The 24,543-nt window shown below is 41.0% G+C and overlaps 1 protein-coding gene and 1 long non-coding RNA gene across 3 annotated transcripts; one reads left to right on the top strand and one right to left on the bottom strand.

Moving 5' to 3' along the window:
• Positions 1-1,934: 1,934 nt before the first annotated feature.
• On the bottom strand, positions 1,935-23,491 carry LOC122992447 (neuropilin and tolloid-like protein 2). Of its 2 annotated transcripts, none has more exons than XM_044366356.1 (10): positions 22,974-23,491; positions 18,441-18,497; positions 18,007-18,150; positions 15,683-15,931; positions 15,069-15,116; positions 14,402-14,529; positions 9,239-9,467; positions 4,917-5,030; positions 4,665-4,795; positions 1,935-3,877 (listed from the first exon to the last, which is right to left on the bottom strand). In XM_044366356.1, exons 1-10 carry the CDS (start codon positions 22,981-22,983, stop codon positions 3,128-3,130), a joined length of 1,860 nt encoding a protein of 619 aa, XP_044222291.1. In that variant the 5' UTR covers positions 22,984-23,491; the 3' UTR covers positions 1,935-3,127. The 2 variants fall into 2 exon arrangements, with proteins under 2 accessions (XP_044222291.1, XP_044222214.1); XM_044366279.1 differs by lacking the exon at positions 22,974-23,491 and adding an exon at positions 18,924-19,135.
• On the top strand, positions 2,701-11,961 carry LOC122992582. The gene is made up of 4 exons (XR_006406080.1): positions 2,701-2,713; positions 3,813-3,820; positions 5,429-5,436; positions 11,603-11,961. It is a non-coding gene; the product is annotated as an uncharacterized LOC122992582 (long non-coding RNA).
• Positions 23,492-24,543: the final 1,052 nt, after the last annotated feature.

Here is a 24,543-nt window from a genome sequence, read left to right as displayed (position 1 = left end):
TCGTCTCACAGGATGAGGGACTTTGACCCTTCTGGTTATCGACAGCGAGGAGCATGTCTGCAGGGACGCTGTGGGGACACGGTCCTGTGGCTGTCCTGCCTCAACACCCACTCCTGCTATTATTATTACAAGTCATATTTCTATTATTATTGTTGTTGTTATTGCTGTTATTATGCCTCTCTGTATCCCACTGTCCCTTCTCCCCCTTTCTCCCTCTTTCTCTCTCAACCCAATGGGTTAAGGCAGATGGCCGCCTTCCTAGAGTCCGGTTCTGCTTGAGGTTTCTTCCTGTTAAAGGGGAGTTTTTCCTTGCTGCAAGTGCTTGCTCATGGGGGAATGTTGGGTCTCTGTAAATTAAAGAGTACAATCTACACCTGCTCTATGTGAAAAGTGCCCTGAGATGACTTTTGTTATGATTTGGTGCTATATAAATAAAATTGAATTGAATTGAATCTCATTACATTCGGACTCCTCCAAATGATACATTCTGAAAATTTACAATACTTGGAATCTGTAAATAAAATTAAATTTTGAATTCAATTAATGAATTCAAACTAGTAATGAGTGACTCATACTAAGTCAAATGTAGGATATCTCCTCTTCTAACTCGTCCTCACTTCAGTTAAGGATATCTTTCATTTCACACATAAAAAATACGTAAATCATACTAAATGACATAAAACTAAGATATTACTAGTTACAATGTGGTTGTTTGTATCTTGAATTGAACTGACAAGACAAAAGTAAAGTAATTAGGATATATCATGTGTTTGAATTCTAAATGGTCACAGGGTCTTGACAGATATTTACAAAGAAGTTATTCGATCTTAAAAGGGATGCTAATGAGACAGATCTTACAGTAGTTTATGTTCTCGCTGCTGTTTAGTTCTTCATGTAGGTTTTTATCAGCAGATAAAAAATGGAAAGCAGTCCATCTGCAGTTAGAGCTGCATTTTTTTCTATTGCAGGGCCTCTCTGTGATGTATATGTTTCTCTATGATGTTTGAGCACGTTTGAGTAATAATACACAGCAAGGATAATGTTTTCATTGCAGGTAAACCACATAGTATCATATTAATCTGCACCTTTCTCATTTATACTGTACACATCAATTATGACATAGATCTAATAGGTATAGGGAGTTATCAAGTTATCAGTGTAGAGATATATGAACATGTGTACTCAACAACTCAGTTTTGTTGCCAATGTAATGCTCAGGTTACAGTTATTCTAGTTTCAGGTTTTGAGACTGAATATAGTTGTTTGAGCAGTTTAAATAGAATTTCCTTAGGAGATTGAATGGTCCATTAAAATCTGTTGTTCACTAATATTTGATTATATTATATTGATATTATCACAAGCTATGTTTCAGGGCCTTTTCAGGGCAGGATACATATGCATCTGCACCACAGAGGACCATGTCACCTGAACCAAATGCATGTGGCAATGTGTATCTGAAGGTCACATATTTTTAAAGGATGCCTTAAGCATTAGACATGACAAATGCATCATGACGGCAAAGGGTGACTGGAATTTTTGAGCATGAGAGTGACAGACAGGCACAGAAAAACAGACATGCTGCAAAGATTCATTGAACTTATTTTATGCTTGACAGTAAAGAGGATCAGCACTATAGTTGTGCCTTTTGTTCATTAGTCTTTGAAGCATAACTCATCATACTGCAATAATTGGAATTTATCAGCTTTAAGTCATACAAATTCTGCCATAAACATCACCTTAAGCTATACACAATTTACTAAATTAACCATAAGCATATTTTGTGTAATGATATTTCTCTCTGAAGTCAAACACCTTAAAAAGAAATGAACCGTTTCTTTTCTATCTGTGTGTTTCTTACCTTGATGCCACATCTCCAGCTGACAGGTAGTGCCATTCACATCTTTTCTTGGTAAGAATGAAAGCTCACACAGGCAGGCGAGTAAGCTCTCATTTAATTCAACAGAATGAAATTATACAACCAGTGGTTAAATCATAAATGAGTCCCATATAGGCTACATGTCTGTCTCTTTAGGGAAACAGGTTGTGCTTGTTTTACACACTCAGTTCATAGGGAAATTGAGAAATTACATTTTTCTCCTGGTAAGAGTGGCATTTGGGAGTGGGATGGTTACTATTTAGATTCAGTCCAGGTCTCAAAACCAAACATTTCATATTCCTCAAACTCACTGCCCATATGCTGTAAAGCTCATAGAGCAGCAATAGTCTTTTTCTCTATTTCTTAACAAAATAAGTCTCTTCGTGTGCTCTTCCTGAGGAGAGACTGAATGAAACGTACCTTCTGTGTATGTGTGAGGTAACCATGAAAATTACATAATTATTATAGTAATATCACATCATCATTGTCATCATCTTTATGATCATCATCAACTACATCCTCATCATCATCATCAACACCACACATTATGGATAGGTCACCTTCATAAAATCATCTCAGCAACAATTGAAAAAGATTAAAGAGTTAAAAGCCAAGCATCGTCATGAGGCTGGATATATACTGGTTTTAACAGTACAGTACACTGACAAAAATAAAGACTCAAATAAATTATTAGAAGACGCACTATAGATCATATATCATATATCTGCACATGGCAGGTGAATAAATGTAAAAACTCAGTCTAGAACGTCTCTCTGTTGTTCCCTCTCTCTGTGTCTGAGTGGTTTCCTGGTCTTTTAGGCAACCAGACAGAGAGAAGTCTGGGTCTGCATGCAACAATCTTCTCCTTATATGTGTCTGATGAAAGGAGAGATTAAATGAGTATAAGTTTGGAGGAAAGACGAGATGTCTTCTGCCTCCCGTAACTCTGCATCCTTCAGTATCCTGAAGAATGGAATTATTAATTTCTTCAGTGTTTCTCCTCTTTTTGTTCCTTGATTCTTGTTTCCCATTCTTCCCAGACCTCCAGATGAGACTTTGAGAGGAGCAGATCCTTAAGTGTTACCTGCCACACTATTAATACTGTTTGGAGAGTGAAGGAAGAAGAGAAGACAGGGGCAATCAATTTAGGACTGTTGTGACTCTCTTTCTCCTCTTCCTTCTCTTCTTTCAATGAGTGAAATGCAAGCTCTGTCTGCATTTCCTCTCTTCTACTCTTCCACCCTTCTCCATCTAGAAGTCCATGGACATGGAGCGCTGTTGGGGGTCAACTATGGTGGTACTGTTACGAGCGCTATTGCCGCGGACACTGAGGGTTCCGCAGACTCCCGCCATCCCGCCACCGATACCTCCAGCGATGCCGCTAGGCCCCGCCATCCCCACTCCTGCCATTCCCATTCCACCTGCCATCCCCATTCCTCCTGACATTGGCACTCCTCCTGTTATCCCCGATGCTCCTCCAATCCCTCCTCCTGCCATCCCCGATGCTCCTCCTCCTCCCATTGCTGCTCCACCTGTGGCTCCTCCCGCTCCTCCTCCCCCACGCCCATAGATCTCACAGGGGATCTCCTCTGTGACGCGGTCCTCAATGACCTGCTGGTCACAGTCGTGAGTCTGTGCGTGCTGCTTGTAGCCGTAGCAGCTTTTCTTGTAGCTGGCTGTGGAGTTGAAAGTCTTCATGGGTGGTGGCTTGGAGAAGTCGTTGTGGTAGGACAGCTCCATGGAGCTCAGGGTGGTGCGGCTGTGCTTCATACTGCCGCCTCCAGTAGCGACTGAGGCTTGTGAGCCGCAGTGGTGCTCGTGGACACAGCGGGACATGGTGGAGGAGCGCCGCAGCTTGTGGAAGCTGTCCAGCTCTTCAGACAGGTCAGCTAGGTCTGAGGATATCTCCTTGTCTCGTAGAGAGAAGAGCTCATAGTGAGGCGGGTCAAAGACCTCCTGGAAGCCCGCCTTGTTGAAAACACCAGGCCGCCGAGCTACAACCTTAATGAGACAAAAAAACATTTAGAAAATTCAATGTTAGTGATTCACAAGCCACAAGTTTTCACATTGACATGATAATATATCAAGACGACAACTGGAGTAACACTGACAACATACAACTTTCATTGGAAGCACGACAAATGTTCTACTTTGAAATGAAAAGTTACAAAACGCTGTTGGAAGGAAAGTGGAGATTTTTTTCTTACTCGTGGATAATCAACACACTGTGTTATTTATTTTTTACAGCCTGTGGTAAAGATGTTGCCATAAAGTTTGCTAGTATACTGCATTTTTACACCATCGGCTGCTCAAACAGCCAGAGGTATTTTCTAGAGCCTCAATTTTTCACAATGTTCAGTGGTTATACAGGAAGAAATCCATTACAGAGGAGTCACAGAAGCCAATTTCTTTACAAAGCGTAGCCTCAATAGACCAGCCATAAAGAAATGCTTTTTGAGTAAGGAGAGTCTTCGGGGAATTGTGGGAAATTACACACTAAAGTAACACATAGATGTGTCAGGTTGAGAAAAAATGGCTGAACCAAAAAAGAAAATCATCCTGTAACTAAACATCTCCTACAATATATTGCATTAGACATTTTTTGATATAGTATATAATGGTGTTGAAGCACCCAAAGGTGGAGTTTTTCTTTCTTCACTGTCTCCAAAGCCGGTGTACCCCCATCTGGTTTCAAATCCCAGCCTTGCTTTCAATTATGTGTCTCTTCTCTTGTGGTTCTCTCTGCTTTCCTGTTGGACAAAAGGTCAACCACAAAAGAATGAGTTACCTTTTTCCTTGGCTGCTTCATCTGGACCAAGATGGAGATGATAAGGAGAACCAGAACTATGCCTGACGAAACACCAATCACTGTGCCGTGGGTCTTTGTGATCTGATGGAAGAGACCCTTAGATCGCTTCTCTGGAGAGAAGGAATGGGAGAGGAGAGGAGAAAATAAGAAGATGAAGTTAGATTTTAAAGACAACATTACTGTAATTATAATGACCTCAGTAGGGAATAATTGGCAAAATGTTGACCATACCTTTGCAGTGGTTTTCATCCCACGGGTAGACACAGTTCTGAACTCCATTGCACACCAGAGAGTTGTTAATACACATGTTGCTGTGGCAGAAGAATGTATTGGCTGAACAGGGGGCTGCAGGCAAGAGACAATACACAGAGATAATGGAAGTTAGAATAAAAAACAACAGAACAACAGCTGTCTAATAGTGCTGAGTAAAAGATGACTACACTGTGAAAAGCACCAGGAGCTATTTTGATGATAATAACAATAAAACAATAACAACAATAAAACAACAATGTTTTGGCTGTGGAAATCTGTAGAGGCATGTGATAAAAGATAAAGTCTTATATTATTTCTCCAAACACAAGAAGTCTAACGGAGACAGTCCACACAGGGCCATACATCATCATTTCCTGCAGACACAACATCAGGGAGCAATGAGGAGAGGAGACAGCAGCTTCACTGAGCTGCTGCCTTCATGTCAAGGGAGTGTGAGAAACGGGAGGCAGGAAGGAGAGAGGCGCTGGGAGAGTGGATGGTAGGAGGAGAGCAAGAATTCGGGGAAGGATGAAAAGAAGGAAGGGAGGTGCTGGAAACAGCTTCAAGCTATCATGGGGTGCAGATGGTCGGGCAGGTGCCATGAGACACCGCACATTAAAGTGACTGTTAGCCAATGAAGGCTGAGATGGCAGAGACAAAGATGACTAGTAATTGATGCTGGCTGCTAGGCTCAGGAGATCGATGCACTGCCAGTCAGGAGGAAGAGCCGCACGGCTGAGGGAAGATGCAGATGCCTGAGTTTTGGTGGAGACGTTTTAGGGCTGCAGTAAAATCTAGGGGAAATCTGGTTCTTATGTGCGGAGTGAAGCAAGAAACGGGTAAAGTGGAAGTTGAGGAAAAGCAGTAGAATAACATATTTCCTACGTGTTCTATAGTGTGATTTTTCCCCATCAGGTCCTGAGGAATCAGGGCCACCAGGTCCCTCATGTAGCAGTCAGGCACTGAGCATTTAACCGAGTGTTAAATATACTGGAGGACAAACACAGACCTCCCATGTAACAGGTGAAAATAATATCTGAAATATATACTCAGCGGTTGTCCATGCTTATTAGTTTGAAAATAATTTTAATTTACTGCAATACACAACAAATTATTCCTAGGTTTGAGCAACTGATGGGGCCATCCTTCTGAAACCAGCCCCTGGTTAAACAAACAGCACTATGTACATTAAAACCACACTTGAAGTTCTACTGTGAAGTGTCATTGTTACGGAGGAGTTTCGCTATGTGTAAGTGTGTCAACTGCATTTTGTAATTCAATGAAATTTTTATTTTGACATTTTGAGATGTCAATAACAACAAAATATGCTATTTTGAGACATAAATTTGAAGAAATGTGTTTTTTCTCTTTTGTTATCCCTTCTCTATTCAGTAACAACTCCCATGCCCTCTTATCTAATCTTTTATCAGCTTCAAGAAAAGAACATCATGCTCAGAAAATACCTGTACAGTGTAACCACCTCATGGTTATTTTCAACCAGCACTCACACAATCACATGTTGCTGCTCACTGTGCACCTTTGCTGTTCAGCGTAATATTTCACCTCTATCACTTATGGCTTATTCTCTACTATAAATTGTCCTTTCTCAGCCCCTCTGACAGACATTTTCCACCTCTCTTTTTTTTTTTTTAACCACACACACAGGCTTTTTCACACACACGTGGACACACTCTCTCAGTCTTTATCACAGCTTCAACAGATTGCGGTCTGCTCCACCAGCTTCACCCCTGCTCCAAGGTCCGCCGTGATGAGAGCTCTGAACCTGCACTTCCCTTCCCCGGCATCCTTGCTCTGCCTCAGTGTTAAATAACTTTAAAGAAGAGACACGTATATGTGTGTATTGGCATGTGTATGAGAGGGAGAGTGTGTGTGCGTGTTGGAGTGTCCTTCCAATCCATCTCCCAGTGAGCCTGTAGACGGGGGTTGCTCCACTGACATTACGATCACTTCCAAACCGATTATAGGTCTCCCGCCTTCAAAATGTAGCTTCTCAGAGGGTGTCAACAACGCTTCCCCCACCCTCCCTTCATACACACACACACACATCTCCATCTTTTCCCTCTACATTCCCAGGACCAGAGCGTCACGTCTGAATGTATGCACTGTGTGTGTGCGTGGGTGTGTGTGTGTATTTAGTCTTAATATGTCTGGTTTACATGTCAGATTGGGTTCTGGGGGTTAGATTAGATTAGAGCTTAGATTAGAGCACATTAAGGATGCTCGAGTGCGAAAGGCAAAACTCATCTTCTTCTCTGAGTGACAAAGATTAATGCATCCCTCTCTGGACTGGATTATCCATATATTGCATCGGGTAAGTGCCGGGGACACCAGCCAATTTGCCGTGCTGGGAGCATCAATGTGAAAAAAATGAAAAATGTAAATAGTTTTCGTGGTCAAAAACGGCAGATACAACATTTATAAAGCACTTGATCTAGCTTTTATTTATCATATTATTCAATATCATCTTATTAATAAGAATATAACAGTTGAAAAGAAGCTGCTGCTGTGCGTCTTTCATCACTACAGGGGTTTGAGAGCGGCGAAGAGAGAGAGAGACACTGTTATTTCAGTAATAACAGTAGTACACTTCATTGCTGAGAGAAAAAATGTTCAAAGACCATTTTACTAACCCAACCTCCTGTGTGGAATAAGTACACCTTTGTATTCCTGAGTGCTATGGTTCATACATTAGTTAACTATCCTATTTTCTGTTTTACAAAGGCGAGAAGGAAAATCAAGTCCTTTATAAATGTTGTATCTGCTGTTTCTAAACAGGGAAACGAAAAATGCGTTTTCGCTTGTGGGTTTTGAAATGAAAATCAAATCAATATTCTGTTTTCATTCCTTTCATTTTTGTTTCTGAAACTGCAGAACAACAAAACAACCATAATGTCTAATAGCCTATGCATTGCAATACATTGTCTCAATGTGCTATTCCTTATACTGTCACATCACCTCACCTGGTGCTATATGATCGTTCAGCTGATGGAATGGTTCCTTGTAACAGTCGTTATTGGGCTTGCCTTATTTGGTATATGTATGTAATGATTTTTTTTTGACATACTCTGTAATGGTTTTCCATGTAGTCTTCATTCAGGCCATTTATGATGGAAATAATGATATTTAGCATGACATGTTGCATTGGGATGTGAATTGCATTCAGATTTGAGCATCAGTGTAAGGGCTAGTATGGCAGTTGTAGGCCCATGTCTATCTATGGTGTCGAGTTTTTTGGTTGTGTATAGTATGTATGTTAAGCCTGTACTTCAGCAATACGTCCATGTAAATCTATGGTCTTCATACTCATAATAAATTTCACTTTTTTACATATAAAGTGGGAGGAGGGGGGCACTTCAAGTCTGGTCATCCTAAATCTCCTCACTGTGTTAATACCTGCCTGATCCCTCTGACCTCTAAGTAAACTTTCAGCCAGCCGCTGACTCTGACCAAATAAAGTCTGGGAGTTATTCAAGAGACTTTAGACTTCTCTGAGATGAACTGTGTGATCAGAATTAATGAGGATCCAAATGCTCTTAAGGACTCTCAGAATGAAAAAACACACCCTTGCTGGATTTAAAAGGCCATTAAGTTCTGACTGCAATGGTTATAGGTTTGCTGAAGAAAACAACATTAGCATTCAGCCGGGGTTTGGGAAGTGTGCAGGAGAATGTGGCAATTAATATCTCAGTCTATTCAGGCATTTAATGAAAATATTACGGTGTGCTAACAGAAAAAAACAGTTTCCTGCATGGCAATTCCTGCTACTTTATGTACAACCTTTAACAGCATCTGTTAGAAGGTTCCTTGTCCTTCAAAAATGATGAAGCTTAATGTGTTATTACTTCCCGCACATCCATTAATCCCATTCAGCTTTTCTTTAAGTCAAACCAGATAAATATGTTTCTATTTTCCTGTTGTAAGTGACCTAGAATAGGCACAGTATCATGTTGTGACATGCATATCAAGAAATTATTTGATGCTTTCAGTTATTTAAAAAACACTGGAGTAAATAATTGGTTTTCTCATATCTGTGTTCTAAACACAGCACAGCGTAATTAGCTTTCCTTTCTGAAATGACACTTCAGTGTCTGTTAGTGACTAGTGATGCATACAGAATGTGGGGCATAAATCAAGTGCATTTGTGTGCATGTTTATGTGTGGGTGGATAATGTGGTGGCCGATGGCTTATAGGTATTACATTATGGTACATATGGTGCCTTTCGTAATACATAAAAGTGAGTTAAAATAGTGAGATTATGACTGTGAGGACTGGCACTCACGGTCGACAAATGAGGTAAAGAGCATGCGGAAGCGGCTGAGTCGACTCTTCTCATCGGCCCACATTCGCACGACTCCCACACCGTTATCCAGCATCACATCATTGGCCACGGTGCTACAGAACTTGGCCTTGAGGTTCTCAATGGCGCTGCTGCCATCGTAAACGGCCACAAAGTTCTTCTTGCACTCATTAGAGTGTTCCATCTGGTACTCCATGAAGCGCAGGTAGATCTGCAGATAGACAGGAAATGCTAATCAGAGTGAAGCTGAATGAATACCAGAAATCCACAGCAATTCTTAATTTCACCTCACAGCTGTCTAACCATAACCAGCAACTGTACTGTCTATGTAGGCAAAAAATGCATCACATCAGTAAAGCAAATTTACCTGAAAAATGTTAAGACACAGATAATGAATAGAATACAATAGATTAGTATAAAACCCTGTGACAGTTTGGCAACCTGCCCACCTCTCTCCCAGAGCACGCTGGGATAGGAACGGGATAAGCTGTTTAGAGGATGCAGCTATGGAAAATGGAATCAAATAATAACAGTAAATCGAATCTAAGTTGTGAAGCAAGCATGCATCATTCACATATGGATAACCAACTACTTAGAAAAATCAATCTTTCAAAATATCTGTCATAGTGCTGCCTGTTTTGCTTCCTCACCCTCCTCTTTTCTCTTAGCTGTGTCTCAATTCAGAGAACGCTGCAGGGAATGCAAGGCTAGTGAACTGAATCTGCACCTCCTCCCAAATGAGAGAGTCTATTCTCAGACTGCAAAACTAGTGTGCTTGGGTGGTCCTTGTAGACAATAACTTTAAATGATAAAGCTGGGAATTTCCACCATGGAACTGTGGTCAAACAGCTGACATAGCAGTAAATACCAGTGAGAAATCTGGGAAAGTCTCATGATACTGAAGTTTGCAGTGTCAGCTGTGATGTTGCTCTTCAAACAAAGTTCAATAAAAGGCCTTTTTCACAGCAGTCATCTTGAATTGCCAGAGTAGGAAAAGCACAGGTGTCACTAATAATATCAATGACGGCTTTGGTCTCTCTGTTACAGTGAGCTGGCATGCCCAATACCAGGACCTTGAAACTGAAGCAGCTAAATGAATCATCATTAATCTTATTAATTACAGTTGTGCTTTTCTACTGTGACCTGTCAAAATGTCTTCTGTGAAAAATACCTATTGCCAGACTTTGCTTATTTGATGTGCCTGTGACAATGACAACTCCAACACAATCACCTGGTGAATACAACTTTGGTTATATGACATTTTAAGATTTGATGAGGATCGCTTGATGGGACTATTAAAATACTGTCTGACATAGATCAGTGTGTCCACCAAATTCATGCAAAAGACGGCCTTTCTCAGCCTCTTAATAGACCTTTTTCAAAGCAATCATCTCAACTTGCACAGGTATAGCTAATAATAGTAACAATCCAGTTAGAAAGCATGCACAGTATCAGGGTCCTGGAACTGGCTCATCAAAGTGCAATTCATTTGTTATTAATGTTTTTAAGTACACCTGTGACTTTCCAGTTATTATTATAGAATCTGTATAATCTCTATATATTAAGTTCTCCTTAATATATAAACAGTTGCATTAAGTTAAACCTTTCAAAGTCATCACATAAAAAATGTCTTTACATTGTCTTTAAATTGAAAAAATCATATCAGCAGTAATGACATAAGATCTTGGTCACAGGGGCAGAAAAACTTAGATAAAACTTCAGCACATTGAGCACAAAAGCACCTGTAAGCATACAGCAGTTAAAGGTATACTATGCAGGATTTTCCCAAAAAATGATGCACAGACTCATACAAAAATAATCCCTCTCAATAATCACTTATGACCTACTAGGAGTGTGTGTCAGTGTATGTATCTACAGAGATCCTGCTCTCTGCCTGCATTCTCTTATTATTTTGCTGTGTTCGGGACATTTCTGGGCTTGAACCTTTGGACAGTGGGTGTGTAGCCCCCAGCCAATAACAGCGTTCAGGGTGTGAGTGTGGGGCTCTATAAAAACGTAGCAACATGGACAAGAGGAAGTTATGAATATGGCAGAAACAGCGCAGATGTTCTGCTTGTTCAAAAGTTGTTTGATAAATTGCTCATACTGTCTCCCTTACTGTCGGATTTTGCAGTCGTAGTCAACACGAGTGAAGTATAAAGTCCGTTTCATTCTGTTTGCTGTGGACTCTGCAGCAGACTGCTGTCAACTGTGTATATGTGTGTGTGTGTGTGTGTGTGTGTGTGTGTGTGTGTGTGTGTGTGTGTGTGTGTGTGTGTGTGTGTGGAGCTCAGCCCCGCCCTCGTGCATACAGAGAGCAGAGAGATACATTGTGCTGGGGACGAGGGCCAACTTTGAATGTTGTGTTTTTCAAATAGTAATCAACAAATCCTGCGTAGTATGCCTTTAAGTAGCTACATGCTTTTATTCTGCTGCTGAATGTGCTGCTCTGTTCCTTCTGCATCACTGAGCTAATATCTGGTGAGGCAACTCCGAGCGGCTGCTAAATTCAGATCCTCTTCACACTGCACATGTACGACCAGTGAAATGACTGTGGGGACTGTGTGTGTGTGTTTATATGTTAGTTAAGTTAGATAGGGCATGTGTGACTAATGCATGAATGTTTACATGTGTATGCATAAAGTATTACTTGTATACCTATGAGCGTATATTGTTAATGTAATGCTTATAATATGTGACAGTATATAAAATTTTCTAACTGTGTGTGCATCTGATTTTTTTTAATGTGTGCATGTCAGTATATTGGGTACATCTCAAGTCTCTTAATTGCGTCCACATTTCCCTCACTTGTGTCTTTTCCTTGCATCCTAGTCCCTCCCACTGAGGATGCAAGGAGAGACACAAGGAAACCATGTGAAGAGAGAAGAAACAAGGAAATATTTTAGTTGTTAGATTTTAGTTTTTAAAGAAATGAGATGTCCTTCTGAAGTGTCACGTGATGCAACGTCTGTTTCTGATGATTCTGATGATCCGTTTTCAGCTGATCACAACTGGATCAGCTGTCAGTTCAAACAGCTGTAGTGACGTTTGATAGAGTTTGTATCTGCACACATGTGCGCTGTCCTAATACTAACAGCAGCTGTTTTCTCTCTGCAGCCTGTAACCCATTTAACAAACACCTGCACGTGAATAAAAACCTGCACTCTGTATTTATACTGTGTACTGTGTCCTGCTCAGAGGCACAGGGACCATTTCTACTGGCAGAATGCGTTTACATTATTTATTAATGACTGCATTTGTATTTATTGATATTCTAATTGTTGATTCATTGTTTAATAGGCCAGAGTATGATTATGGTGGCCTTTTGAACACTGGAAATTATTTATTAGGCTAAATGTTCCACGGAAGAAGGAAATGATGTAACTCATATCAAACCTGATGTTTAGGAATTTTCAGTCTCACATGTGCCTGAATGGAAATGATGATAAATTATGTAAAATATAAATGTGTTAAAATAAAATATAAAAAGTGTTTCATGCTGACATACAGACTCTTCCTTAGGCTTGTGTTATTTTAAACACAATAAAAGTTAATGGGGGAAATAACAGATCATGAAAAGAAAAATCTTTCTAATAAATGAAGAAAGTTGTTTATGGTTCTTTTGTTTATCAGACTGCCAATCAGTGATGGTTAACTAGATGGTGAATCAGAAAACAAATAAAATATAATACTTGGGAGTGATACACTTGAGTTTAATCTGTAATCTGTCTCCACTCAGTGATGTGATGTACAAGATCAGTCCAATCAGCTGCAGCGTCCAATCAATAACTACTTTCCAATAAGGGGGTGTGCTGGCTGGTGAAAGATTTCCATGAAGGCGGCTCTCGTGCAACCTTGCTCCTCGGAGCAGAAATAAGAGCTTTGAGACGGCCTTCAAAATGAAGGACCAGAATGACTTCCGGTTCAAGTGAGGAGCAAAGAGCGAGGAAAGATCAAATAAGACAATAAATACTTGAGATGTTCCCATTGGGGTCGGTGAGTAGCACAGGAGCATGAGCACTTATTCTGTCAATGGGATTTTGGATATCCACTCCTAAATATCAGAATTTATGAGAACACATCAGCCAGGGCTGCATTTTATAAACAACATTCTCCTGCATTGCCTTTTCCCATGCTGCCTCTCTGTGTGTTTGCACTGCTAATTATGTATTCAATTACAATCACAATACAGACATGACCACAGGAGGATTTGTTCTCAATGACTGGAGTGTGATTCATACAAAATATTTAAACCAGCAAAATCACTGAAAGGCTTATATAGATGTACCTCTGCTTGGTTGCTTGTTTACTTAATTACATTCTTTGGAAAAAAGCAGGTCAGAACAATATTTTCCTATCACACAAAAGATGATAGTAGAAGAAGTTTTGACCTGAAGGACTCATACATTTCTTTCTAAGTGTTGGACAAATCCATTACTCTTTTTTATACTGGAATTCTTCAAAAGCACACTGACATCACATTTGCTACTAAGGGTACAAAAGAGAAAAAAGTAAAAATAATACTGACATAAAGACAGAGAACGCTGTCAAGGTGAAGTCCTGAAACAACTCTGTTGACAGAAAGGGAGAACACACTGCACAGACTGCTAGTAGACAAGGAGAGTCTGGAGTTGACTCCACAGCTACTTAGAAATTCAGAGCTGTTTCTGCTCTTGTTTATATTCAGAGCATCACCCCACTTCAACACTGCGAGCTTTCATGCTAAATTTCTAAATTATTTCACCCCAGATTCCTTTTTTGTAGACAATTCATATCTATTCTGGGATAGACTGTGTGCGTCACTAGCTAGACGAGATGAGATTTTGTATCAGTTGCCATGTGGTCCAGCTTAGATTTGCTGTTTACGCTGATTAATTAGAAAACATTAGTTCTTTGACTGAAAAATATACTTCTCAGGATGTTTATATATTTCATGTTATAACTACTTTTGTTAAGTTATGGTGTGCACTTGTCAGGATTTTTAAAATAGCTTTGAGTCATGAGTCATCCAAACAAAACTCCAGACAACACTCATCCTAACCCCCATAATGGAAAATTTTGAATGCACCAAACAGAGGTTGCAGGACAGGATAAGAGCAACACCTGCCATGATTCCTGATGACTAATATGATCCCGTGTACTGACCTTGGACTGAGGAGGAGCCCTGATGGTCCAGATACAGTCCAGAGCATCACCAGGCTTCACTCTCTCTTCTTCCTCCACCTGACTGGAGCGAATAATCCCATCAAATCCACCTATTTCAAACTGACAGTCTGTAGAGAGGAATGTGGAGGAGAGGTAGGAAGAGAAAGAGACAGAGGGAAAAGGAGAGAGAGAGGTGAAAAACACAGTAAAGGTGAGAAAGAGGTTAGATGTAGGTACATGAGAAGCAAGAGAGAATAAGGATAAAAGAGAGAGAGAGAGCAAAATACGACGAGACAAAAGGGTAGGATGAGAAGAGGAGCATGACAGACTGAGGGACAGATGAAGGATTTCATTTAAAGAAGTAAAGGATTAAAGGCGGAATAGAAGTGAGCACAGCGGATTAGGACAAAGGACAATAAGAAGACAGAGGAACAAAGGCAGACAGACAGACAAGGAGGAAACAGCAGGATAAAAGAGGTGTGTGTTCCTTCATGTGTTTGGTGTATGTGTGTGTTTGTACGTCCTTTCACTTTAGGTACAATTGTGTGCTTGTCAAGGTACATTTGCACGTTCAGCATTCACGTCAGAGGCAGAGATAGCCTCCGGTAAGCTTCTGAGCACAGAGGAGCTCTTCAAAAAGAATCTGGCAAAATACTGAAGAGCTTACCTGGGATGGGGTTTAGCAGTCCGCCCACGTGTAGATGGAAATCAGGGTCTGAAATGATAAGATTTGGGAGGCACGTTACTCTCAATCCACACAGCAGAAATAGGCAAGCAGAGAACACAAGATAAGATCCCATTAAGGCAGGCCAGATAAAGCAGAGAGGGGTCTGTTTGAAGCTAATATCTGTTGCCTGATGGGAGACGCTGATTTCTAGGCATATTGTGTTTAGATTCAGGAGGCTCTGATGTTGAGCGTGTGACTGCTGAAGAGCATGAAAAGCGAAGGAAAGAAGCCCGTGATGTTTGGGAAATTGGAGACCCCATGGGTGACTTGTGGATGTCTAGTCAGCCCATGTTCAGTCATCCTTTACTGGTAATGAACACAAAAAAGTTGGGCGATGCAAGAAAATGATGTTTTAGGGAAGAATGATATTTTTTTCTGTCACACTGAGGTCAGACTCTCTTTTATACTTTTGAGGACTTTGTAAAATCTGTCTGGGACCAGTTCTCTACATATCTTCCGTCAAACCTTTGAAGTCTACTGAAATTAGCTTGGAGAGTCTGAGGGTGTACTTGGGCATTACATTCACTGCAAATGTACAGTTTGGGTGTCTCTACCTGCAATGAAGGTATATTTGATTCGAAAGCCGAGGCCCTCCAGCTCCTCGTCGCTGGTGAACTTGATCCACATGAAACGGCCCGTTGATGTAACCAGGCCCGGGTTCTTGCCCCCACAGAAGCGATCGATGAGCGGCGAGAACCCAAATGGTCCATCACGGATTTCGATGTGATCGAAGCGGCACTCAAATGATGGCTCGATGTAGTAATTCTTATCAAAAGCCAGCTGAATCCTTTGTCTAGGGAGAGCTTTGGCGAGCAAAAGAGTGGGGAGAGAAAAGAAACAAAAGGGGGAAAAAAATCCATGAAAGGAAAAAATAAATCTTGCTTTTTGCAGGACAAAGACAAATCTGGATGATAGTCTAAAGCATAAATAAAAGGAGGTGCAAATATGAGTTAATCTGGATTTTAAAATTGATTTTAAATCAGAGCAGGCTGTTATGCTCAGTATACTCAAACTTGTTAGAAGTTGGGTCAGACTGAGGTACAGGGTACTAACTAAAGCATTTTTCAGACATGGGATACTTTTCTGGCTTAAAACATACAAAACAGTCACATGGTATCATAATTTGGTAAACAGCAGATTAGAATAAATGTTTAACGTGGTTCAATCACCCAGACTTTGTGTATGCTTTGGTTTGTTCTTTCCAACTGTGGTAAACAGCACAATACACACATTTCTGCATCTATTAACCATGTATGCAACTATACACAAAAACACACACAATCTGACATGTCAGCATTGTTGTGTTCAAGTCAGTGAATTAAGAACATTGCAATCACAGCATGAACTGTAGTTCACAAGTTCACCTGTCATGCAAATCCAGATCATGTCTTATATAAAGAATGGACAGAGCTCTTAAATAGCCCCCTCACTCACACACACACACACACACACACACACACACACACACACACACACACACACACACACACACACACAACTCAGGAAGCATTTAACAAGGGAAATGTATTCCTGCCTTGGGAGATGAATCATAGAAGTATAACATTTAGAGGAAAAAGATCGAGGTCAAGGGTGGTACATGTGTTTGGTACAGCATGTAACAAAATAAAATAACACAGAAGATGCTCTTTTCTCTGTGTGAAATACTGTCTCTGTTCTTATGTTTGAATTTGAGCCCGAGTGTTCTCCTTTTCTGCTTGAACGAGCAGCTTGTATGCCTGCACTTCCTGCTATCATTCCCTGTAGAGTCTCATTCTCTCTATAACTTTCTATATCCTTCTTTCTCTCACACACACACAAATGACACAGCTTGATACAGAAAGAGCAGAAAGTATAATCACTCGATCTATTGAGCTGATGAACTGGGGGACATAACACAATCAATGAGCCTCACTAACCACAAATTATGATTACAAAGCTATCTGATTAGCACTTATGCCAAACGTGAACATCTCTCTGTCTCTATGTGAGGCAGAATAAAAGGTTCAACACTGCAGCCTGCATGTGATAATGACTGAGGCCATTTAAGACCAAATAATAGCAAATGATAGGTTCCATCTGTCGCCTTCCAGACCAACAGCGATGAACTACTGCACACACTAGTAGGCTGTCTGTGTTGAAGCCACGGCTTATTCCTCAACAATAGGTCTGGGCATGCTTTGTCCACAGGGGGAGCCCTTGAGCCATGTGTAAAATCTAAACCCCACCACGACCAAGCACACATCTGATCTGCATTTCTGATTTCATGAGAGGCTGTGCTTTAACTTCATGGACAAACAGTTCTTCAATTTAGTATGAAAACACATCAACCACTATCCCAAACCTCATCTCCTATAGCTGCTAGCGATGCTTTCGATTATATTTCCCGCACACCACCAAATTACTGATGGATGTGATATTTCTGGTAAACACTAAAACGTTGACAAGGGCGCTTGCAATTCAGTGATATGCCCCACCAGAGCTCAGTTCTGTAGCAGATGTTTATCTCTTTTATGTTTCATTCAATAGCGGAGTCTTCTGGCACACCCTGCCAATAGAGAGGAACACAGCACTACTCTGATTAGGCCAGACGTCAGGGGCTACCCACAATGCGCCACTCTCCATCATTTTCAAAGGGCTATATCTGTGTGCTGAAACAAACTCAGGATGGCTCATTCGGCAAATGTCAGGCTCATTGCCCGCCAGCAAAGGAACGGAAAATCAGATAGGGACAAGGTATATAAAACAATGTCAGTCAGACTAATGACATTCACTGAAGGAGGCAATATGCTGACAGGTGGGAAACTGTGTCAGCTGTTCTGGTGACAACAGCTACCAAGCAGAAGATAAAGCTTTCAGATGGAAAAGGGCCTGGCTTTACCTTCCAGGATGTAAACACACTCCTTGTTGGGCGGGTAGGTGTTGGGGTAATTCGGCGATGTGAACACCCCGCCGTTGATGTTGCGGACCCACGTGCCACAGTCGTTCTGGTTAGGGCTCTGGGCGCCATGCTCGGTCGGGGAATCTAAAAGCGTAGACGCAGAGAGCAGACGGACAGATGGGTTATTGAGTTGGGGATCAATGAGGGAATGATTGGAAGGCAGGGAGAGTGGAGGGAGGGTTAGAGAAAGAAAAGAAAAAGAGAGAAAAGCGACAAGCAAAAAAGCAAAGAAAGAAGGAGGAAAGGAAAGACAGGATGAAGAAAAGGACCATTTTGTCCTGTAGACATACAGGCTCCTTATTTCACACAGCGTTGCTCAGTATGTGTGAAATAACATTCACATTCAGTAGAAGGATATTTGATCTGTGGCTTACCTTTAGTTCTCTGTGCCAGAGCGAAACCCTCTTCTATGAGAAAGAAGAGTATCCACGCTGTAAAACACATAATACAACATTTATATAACAAAAAAATGAAAATCACTGAACAGCCGCAGAAGTACGAGCGATAACCTGCAGTATTGATTTCAACTAACCTTGATGAATAGTGAGTAAAATATTAATCAATACAATTTCAAGTAAATCCCTGACAGAGTTGGTAAATTTCAAAAAGCATATAGCAGTAGAGAAAGGAGGCAGAGAGCTATCAGAGGAATGATTATCATATGGTGTATATACAAATGTAGCCAGTCTTTATAATACTGGTCTCTGTTCGAGATATAATCATATTGCCAATATGAAGCACATAAAGCATTCATGAAAGGTCAGTGCTGGAAAATATTACAGACGCATTCAATGATGAATCATTTGATGTAGATGTACATGCTTCTGCTAAAGTTTCTAATATTAATGTCTGTATACCTGCATGGATTATGTGGTCCAGTTTCATTAATGGAAGCAGTGATATTTAGCATTCTTCTCCATGAGTTAATGAAGTGGGTCCAAACTCTTAGACAGCATCTTCTTATAAATGAGGAAAACATTTATGAATCGTTACTGTTGATTTATTTTGTTAAGGATATCGGGGCCAGTACACACTGAACTAGAGCTGCAACTATAGATTATTTCATTATCGATTAATCTACTGATTATCTGACTGGCAGCCTGTAACATAATCCCGTAGTCCTGTTCCCCAAACTAAAGGCACGGATGCCTGTGTAAAACCCCCAAATATTTAGTTTACCATCACATAAGACAAAGAAAAGCAGCAATGATTGGCTTTTTCTGCTCGAAAAAAATGACTTCAATAATGAATCATTTCATCTCTACACTGAGCAGACCTCAAACTTGAATGGATCAATGACTAATTCCACAATAAATACATGCAGAGGAGAGGAAGGTAGTAATAAAAAGGCATTAGCTACTATAGATTAGTAGTAGTATAGTGGTTGTGGTTGTAGAAACATTCTGATATTTACTGAGTAGGGTTTAAGAGGTTTAGGGCAGCTCTCATAGTAAGAGATTTCTGGGGTAAGTAGCATAATGTAGTTGCTGCAAATTATAGTTGCTGTATAATATGGCTGCAGGTGTACCAGCAGGGACACATGCGATAGTCTTAGCGACTGCTGCTGATGCACCACCTGTGGTAGCTCCTGAAGTAGTGCATTATTGGCATATAGCAGGATTAGTCATTACATTGGAGGTAGTACAGCAGTGGAGCGGTTGATGTAGTGAAAGTTGTCTAGCAGTAATAGAAGTAGTTGTTCATTAAAGATATAAACATCAACTCTCATCCAAACCATGAGACTCTAATCTGCAGCCTCTAGGCAGCAGAAACATAAAGCATTAGCAGAAAAAAAAAAAAACAGGATTATAGGCTCCAAGGCTTACAGCACTGATGAGAAGACAGGCATTTGGGCAGAGCACAGCTACAGACAATAGGTGAAATATGTTGCATTACAATGATATCTGCACTGAGGGCGAGCATGTTACAGCTTCTGACACTGTCTTGCTCTGATAAGCCGCTATAGACCTGATCCCCACTGAGTTCATAATAGGTTGGCCCGCTCACATCGAATTAGAGAGCGAGCGTGAGCCTGGCACATTGCATAATGGCACCCAGTAAGGAAGGATGGAAGACAGAGAGAGTAAAGAGGAGAGAGAGAGAAGGGCGCGGGTCTAATGAAGAAGAATGCATGGTTAACATAAGCAGTGAACACAACCGCACCAATGATCATGCACGTTTGAATGGACTCATTTTGAAATGCGCGCACGCACGTACACACACACACACACACACACGGCCTCCAGGCTCCTCATTACTTCTATCTCCATTATCTTGCAATGAAGTATTGTAGGTGGGAGTATGAACTACCACAGGCAGCACATTTAGAGAACAGACCACCCAAACCGAAAAGCCATGTTACAAAAAGGTGCTGTTGGCTCTCTGAAGCCTTTTAGTGACTAAATCTTGTAAATAGCAAGAGAACTGCTGTCCTCAACAAAGCTCCTACATGCAAAATGGTTATCTTTTAAAGGCCTTTAGGCTGCAAATATTAACAAAGCATGCAACCGTTTCACCTTTAAAAGTTTTGAACCTCAGAGTTACATTGAGCTATAGTGACAGATGTGTGTATCAAGCACATAAATAGCTTTATTATTAGGCGAACTTAGGCAAACTTATTAGGCAAAAGTTGCATTATTAATGTAGCCATTTGTAACATGTTTTGTAATATTATAAATAAATTACAAGGTAAATAGAGTTTGCAGCCATTGTCACTTCAGTACCACACCAGAATGGTTGAAAATGCTGCTCACAACGAATGTCAATTAATAGGCTATCTTTGAAAAAAAAAAATCACTGCTGAGTTCACTATCAGGCAGCTAATATAATATATATATATGTAACAAACTGCAGGCTGGGTCTTGCATGTGCAGCTCAAGACATATTTCCGACAAGCGTTGGTCTTATCTCATAAAATAAGCTTTATCTGACCTCTGTTCATTTTTAAAAAGCCAGAGGGAAAATGACCGCGGGTTCAAGCCCCGCGATTCTAGGTCATGTCATTTCATTTCTACATCACTTCTCACTTCATTTTACAAGCCAAGTTAAGGCTTTAATCTGCTTTTTCCTCTGAAACTGACTAGACATTGTCCGACAAAAACAGAGGCCATCGCAGCCATAACACACAGCATACAGAAGGACCGGGAATTATAGAAAAGCTGATAACGTGAAATTTTGCTCGGTTATGTCCTGTCCGAAAAAGGAACCACGGCCTTTTAACCAATTGCGTAGCCTGTAGGCCTAAGCTATCTGGCGTTCTTTGCAAGCATTTAGGCTACCAGCTATAAAAGGCCACCAGGAAATATGACTAGGCTAATTGAATTGGTAACATTTGATAAAAGCTATAACATGGTTAAACTCTCTGGTATTGAGATTAATCGGGTGTCAACAGGCTTAAACGGTTAAAATGAAGAACGGCAGCATTGTCCAATTAATGTAGTTGCACCTGTGGCCACATAGCAGTTAATTTATCGTCGACATGCTGTTAATGACGCTTAAGAGAAGTCCAATTAACAGTTAACTTCATAAATTGTTGAAATAGGCTAACCAACGAAAACGGAACTTACATTTATTCTAGCGGAACTACTGCAGTAAACCGCCCGCACCAAAGCACCACGAACGCTTCACTGACCACATCAAGAGAGGTGCTGCAGCCGCGTGCTGCGTTGCGTGCCTCAGGTGTTGATGGCGCGAGACGGTGGCTGAAGCCGGAGCCAGTGGAGCAGCAGCACCGCACGCGCACCGCACGCGCACCTGCTACAGGACTCGGGCTTTAAACTCGGAGAGCTTCTTCTGCTACGGAGGTTGTAAAACCTTATAATTAGTGTTTACAGCCGCTGTTCGTTTTAATCAAAAAACAGTTTCTAAATGTATTTAAGAAGAACAAATACGTGCCAGCGGAACCTTCAACCTGCTTCTTTTTGTGGCGACATTTCCAGAGACAAAGTGCTACAGTCGACTGTTTGTGACATACAATATGTTATTATGTCAGTGATTAAAAACACACAGTCAAACTGTCCGCTCATTGGAAACACTCTCTGCTCCCTGACGGTTTTATCGCTTCTATATGGATTTCAAATAGTATGTGACCTCTGCTGTCTATTATAGTCATGAAACACAGATTGCACTCACGTATGCTGGTATGGACAGAGACACACCTCATACAGTGCAAACTGGCTGCTGGAAGAACAAACTCTCCTTTTTTAATTTTCTTTCTTTTTAAATTTCACTCTGAAATGCTTCATCATATGACCATAATAGTAAATTAACAAATCAGTGCTAATCAATGAAATGATCAAAACCAGCGGAGCATTAATCAAACATTTTAGGAACCATTTGGCGTTATTTTAGTTTATTTTTGACTGGTCGGTTCTAACCAAACCCCAGAAGAACCTGTTTGGCTTTTGCTGAATCTTAGAAAATAAGGAAGCAGACTAACAGATCAGCCAGTGGTTCATGTGTAGTAGTGATGTAGACAATAAAAAGATTTGCCATAAACAGTCACAAGAAGGCAACTTGATAACAAAGACAAATATAGGCGAAAGACAGAAGGATGTATTTGTCAGAGAGCAGCAGAAAAAGAAAAAATCAGAATCAGTTTGCGTATATATTTAAATTTAAGCTGTCACAGTCAAAGCTGATTACATAGAAAATGAGGAATATCGTAATTGTTCTCAAACTGTCTCATCCATAGTGAGTATCTTATAATTTTATGTCATCCTCATGCTCTGGAAATGTATTGACATCTTTATCACCTGCCAATAAAACACCTAATGTGTTGAATAACAAAAAAGGAACAAGGTAAACACATTTATCCAAAGCTTCAAATAATGAAATGTCGATTTCTGCCCAAGGCGCCGGACCCTGACGCGCACCACGGATGCTCGGGCAGCTCGTAAACGACTCACCTCTGTACATTTCCTCTCACGATGTGATTCCAACCCAAAAGCACCTTTCTAAAAACACCCCCCAATTCTGTCCATTTTATGGATCCAACGGGCTTTTCACAAAATCCAACTTTTCTCCGGCAACAGTAAATCCATTACGCAGAGCCACGCTCCAAGAAGAAAGCAGCGAGCACCAAGCTCTCCTTCAGTCGGCGATCCCGCTGCGTTTGGCTGGAAGATGTACGCTGCTTGTGAGCCTTTCAGCCAGGCATCATCACACTAAAACCAGCCTCCTGTGGGACTACAGTGGAGATGACATGTGGAGGATGGACTGATCCAAGCGGACTGACGCGCTTTAGGAGAGGTGGATATCCAAAAGACGCATACGGGTGAATGATGGATGGATGGAGAGAGACAGAGAGGAGGAGGAGGAGGAGAAGGAGGAGGAGAGCCTATCTCTGTCTGCTCTCCGTCCGTGTCTGAACTAAGAAATGCTCCTGAACGAGGCTCATTTAAGCCGTGGGCGCTGCTTACATCAATGAGTGGCTTGTCATGAGCATCGTGAAGCTAGACAGAATGAGAAAAACACTTTTCCGGTCGGTACTATCAAAATGAAACCTCACAGGCGAACTTGTTGCATCTTTTTTAAATTACAACAAATACAGTGAAAATGCAGAATTCAGGCAAAGTCCTGTTGTAGTCAACTAGAGATTCAGGTCTACTATGTAAATCCTGATGCTGCTTGCAAGTTATGAGGCATAATTAACCCCCATGAAGCTGACTGACTGCATCAGGGTAAAAGCTGGATGCGTCCTCTTTTGTACACAGACACTATACGTGTCTACTGTGACATATTGTACATCATGTACATCATTCACAGTCCGAAATATTCTAGATTTTTTTTTAGATCTTCCCCACATAATAATTTAACAACTCTTTCCAGACTGCTGCTGTTTTGAAACTCAACATGTTGAGTTTGTTTCATTTAATCTATTATCAAGTCTAAACGTGATAAGCGAAAAGTTTGGGAGGCTGATCAAATGTCGCATATTAAACCTTTTCAAGTTACAAGTGTTTCTTCCACGAGCTGTGACTGTGAGGTTTAATAAAGTGTCAACAATCTCACCCCAATAGTTCCTATTTTTCCCGCCATGCTTTTATTTTCAAGGTTACATCACCCAGTTTCCGGCTCTGCTCTATCTTTCTCACTAGGCTTGACGCAATTTGTAACGTGCACCATCTCCTTGCTTCAAGTGTCTTCTCTCTCTAGCGTGGGCACACACACACACACACACACACACACACACACACACACACACACACACACACACACACACACACGCACGCACGCACACGCACACTCACACAACTATTGCTATTATATACATCAGTTCGGATCTGCTTATAAGCTACCACACTGTCATTTGCTGTGCTAGGAAGGTTTACTCTCTGCATGCATTATTTAGCAGGGTGGGTCCTGAAGTGGGTTGCTGGGCCCCAGAGGGAAGCTCAGAGGAGCCTCCAGGGCTCCTCAGAAAAATTAAAGGCAGTTTAATTTCACTGCTGCTTCACTCACTTCTAGTTTAGATAA

This window comes from Thunnus albacares, chromosome 1 (assembly GCF_914725855.1).
Source record: "Thunnus albacares chromosome 1, fThuAlb1.1, whole genome shotgun sequence".
Taxonomy (NCBI): Eukaryota; Metazoa; Chordata; class Actinopteri; order Scombriformes; family Scombridae; genus Thunnus; species Thunnus albacares.
Note: the sequence above shows the minus strand (reverse complement) of the source record. Positions and strands in the feature narration are given on the sequence as shown.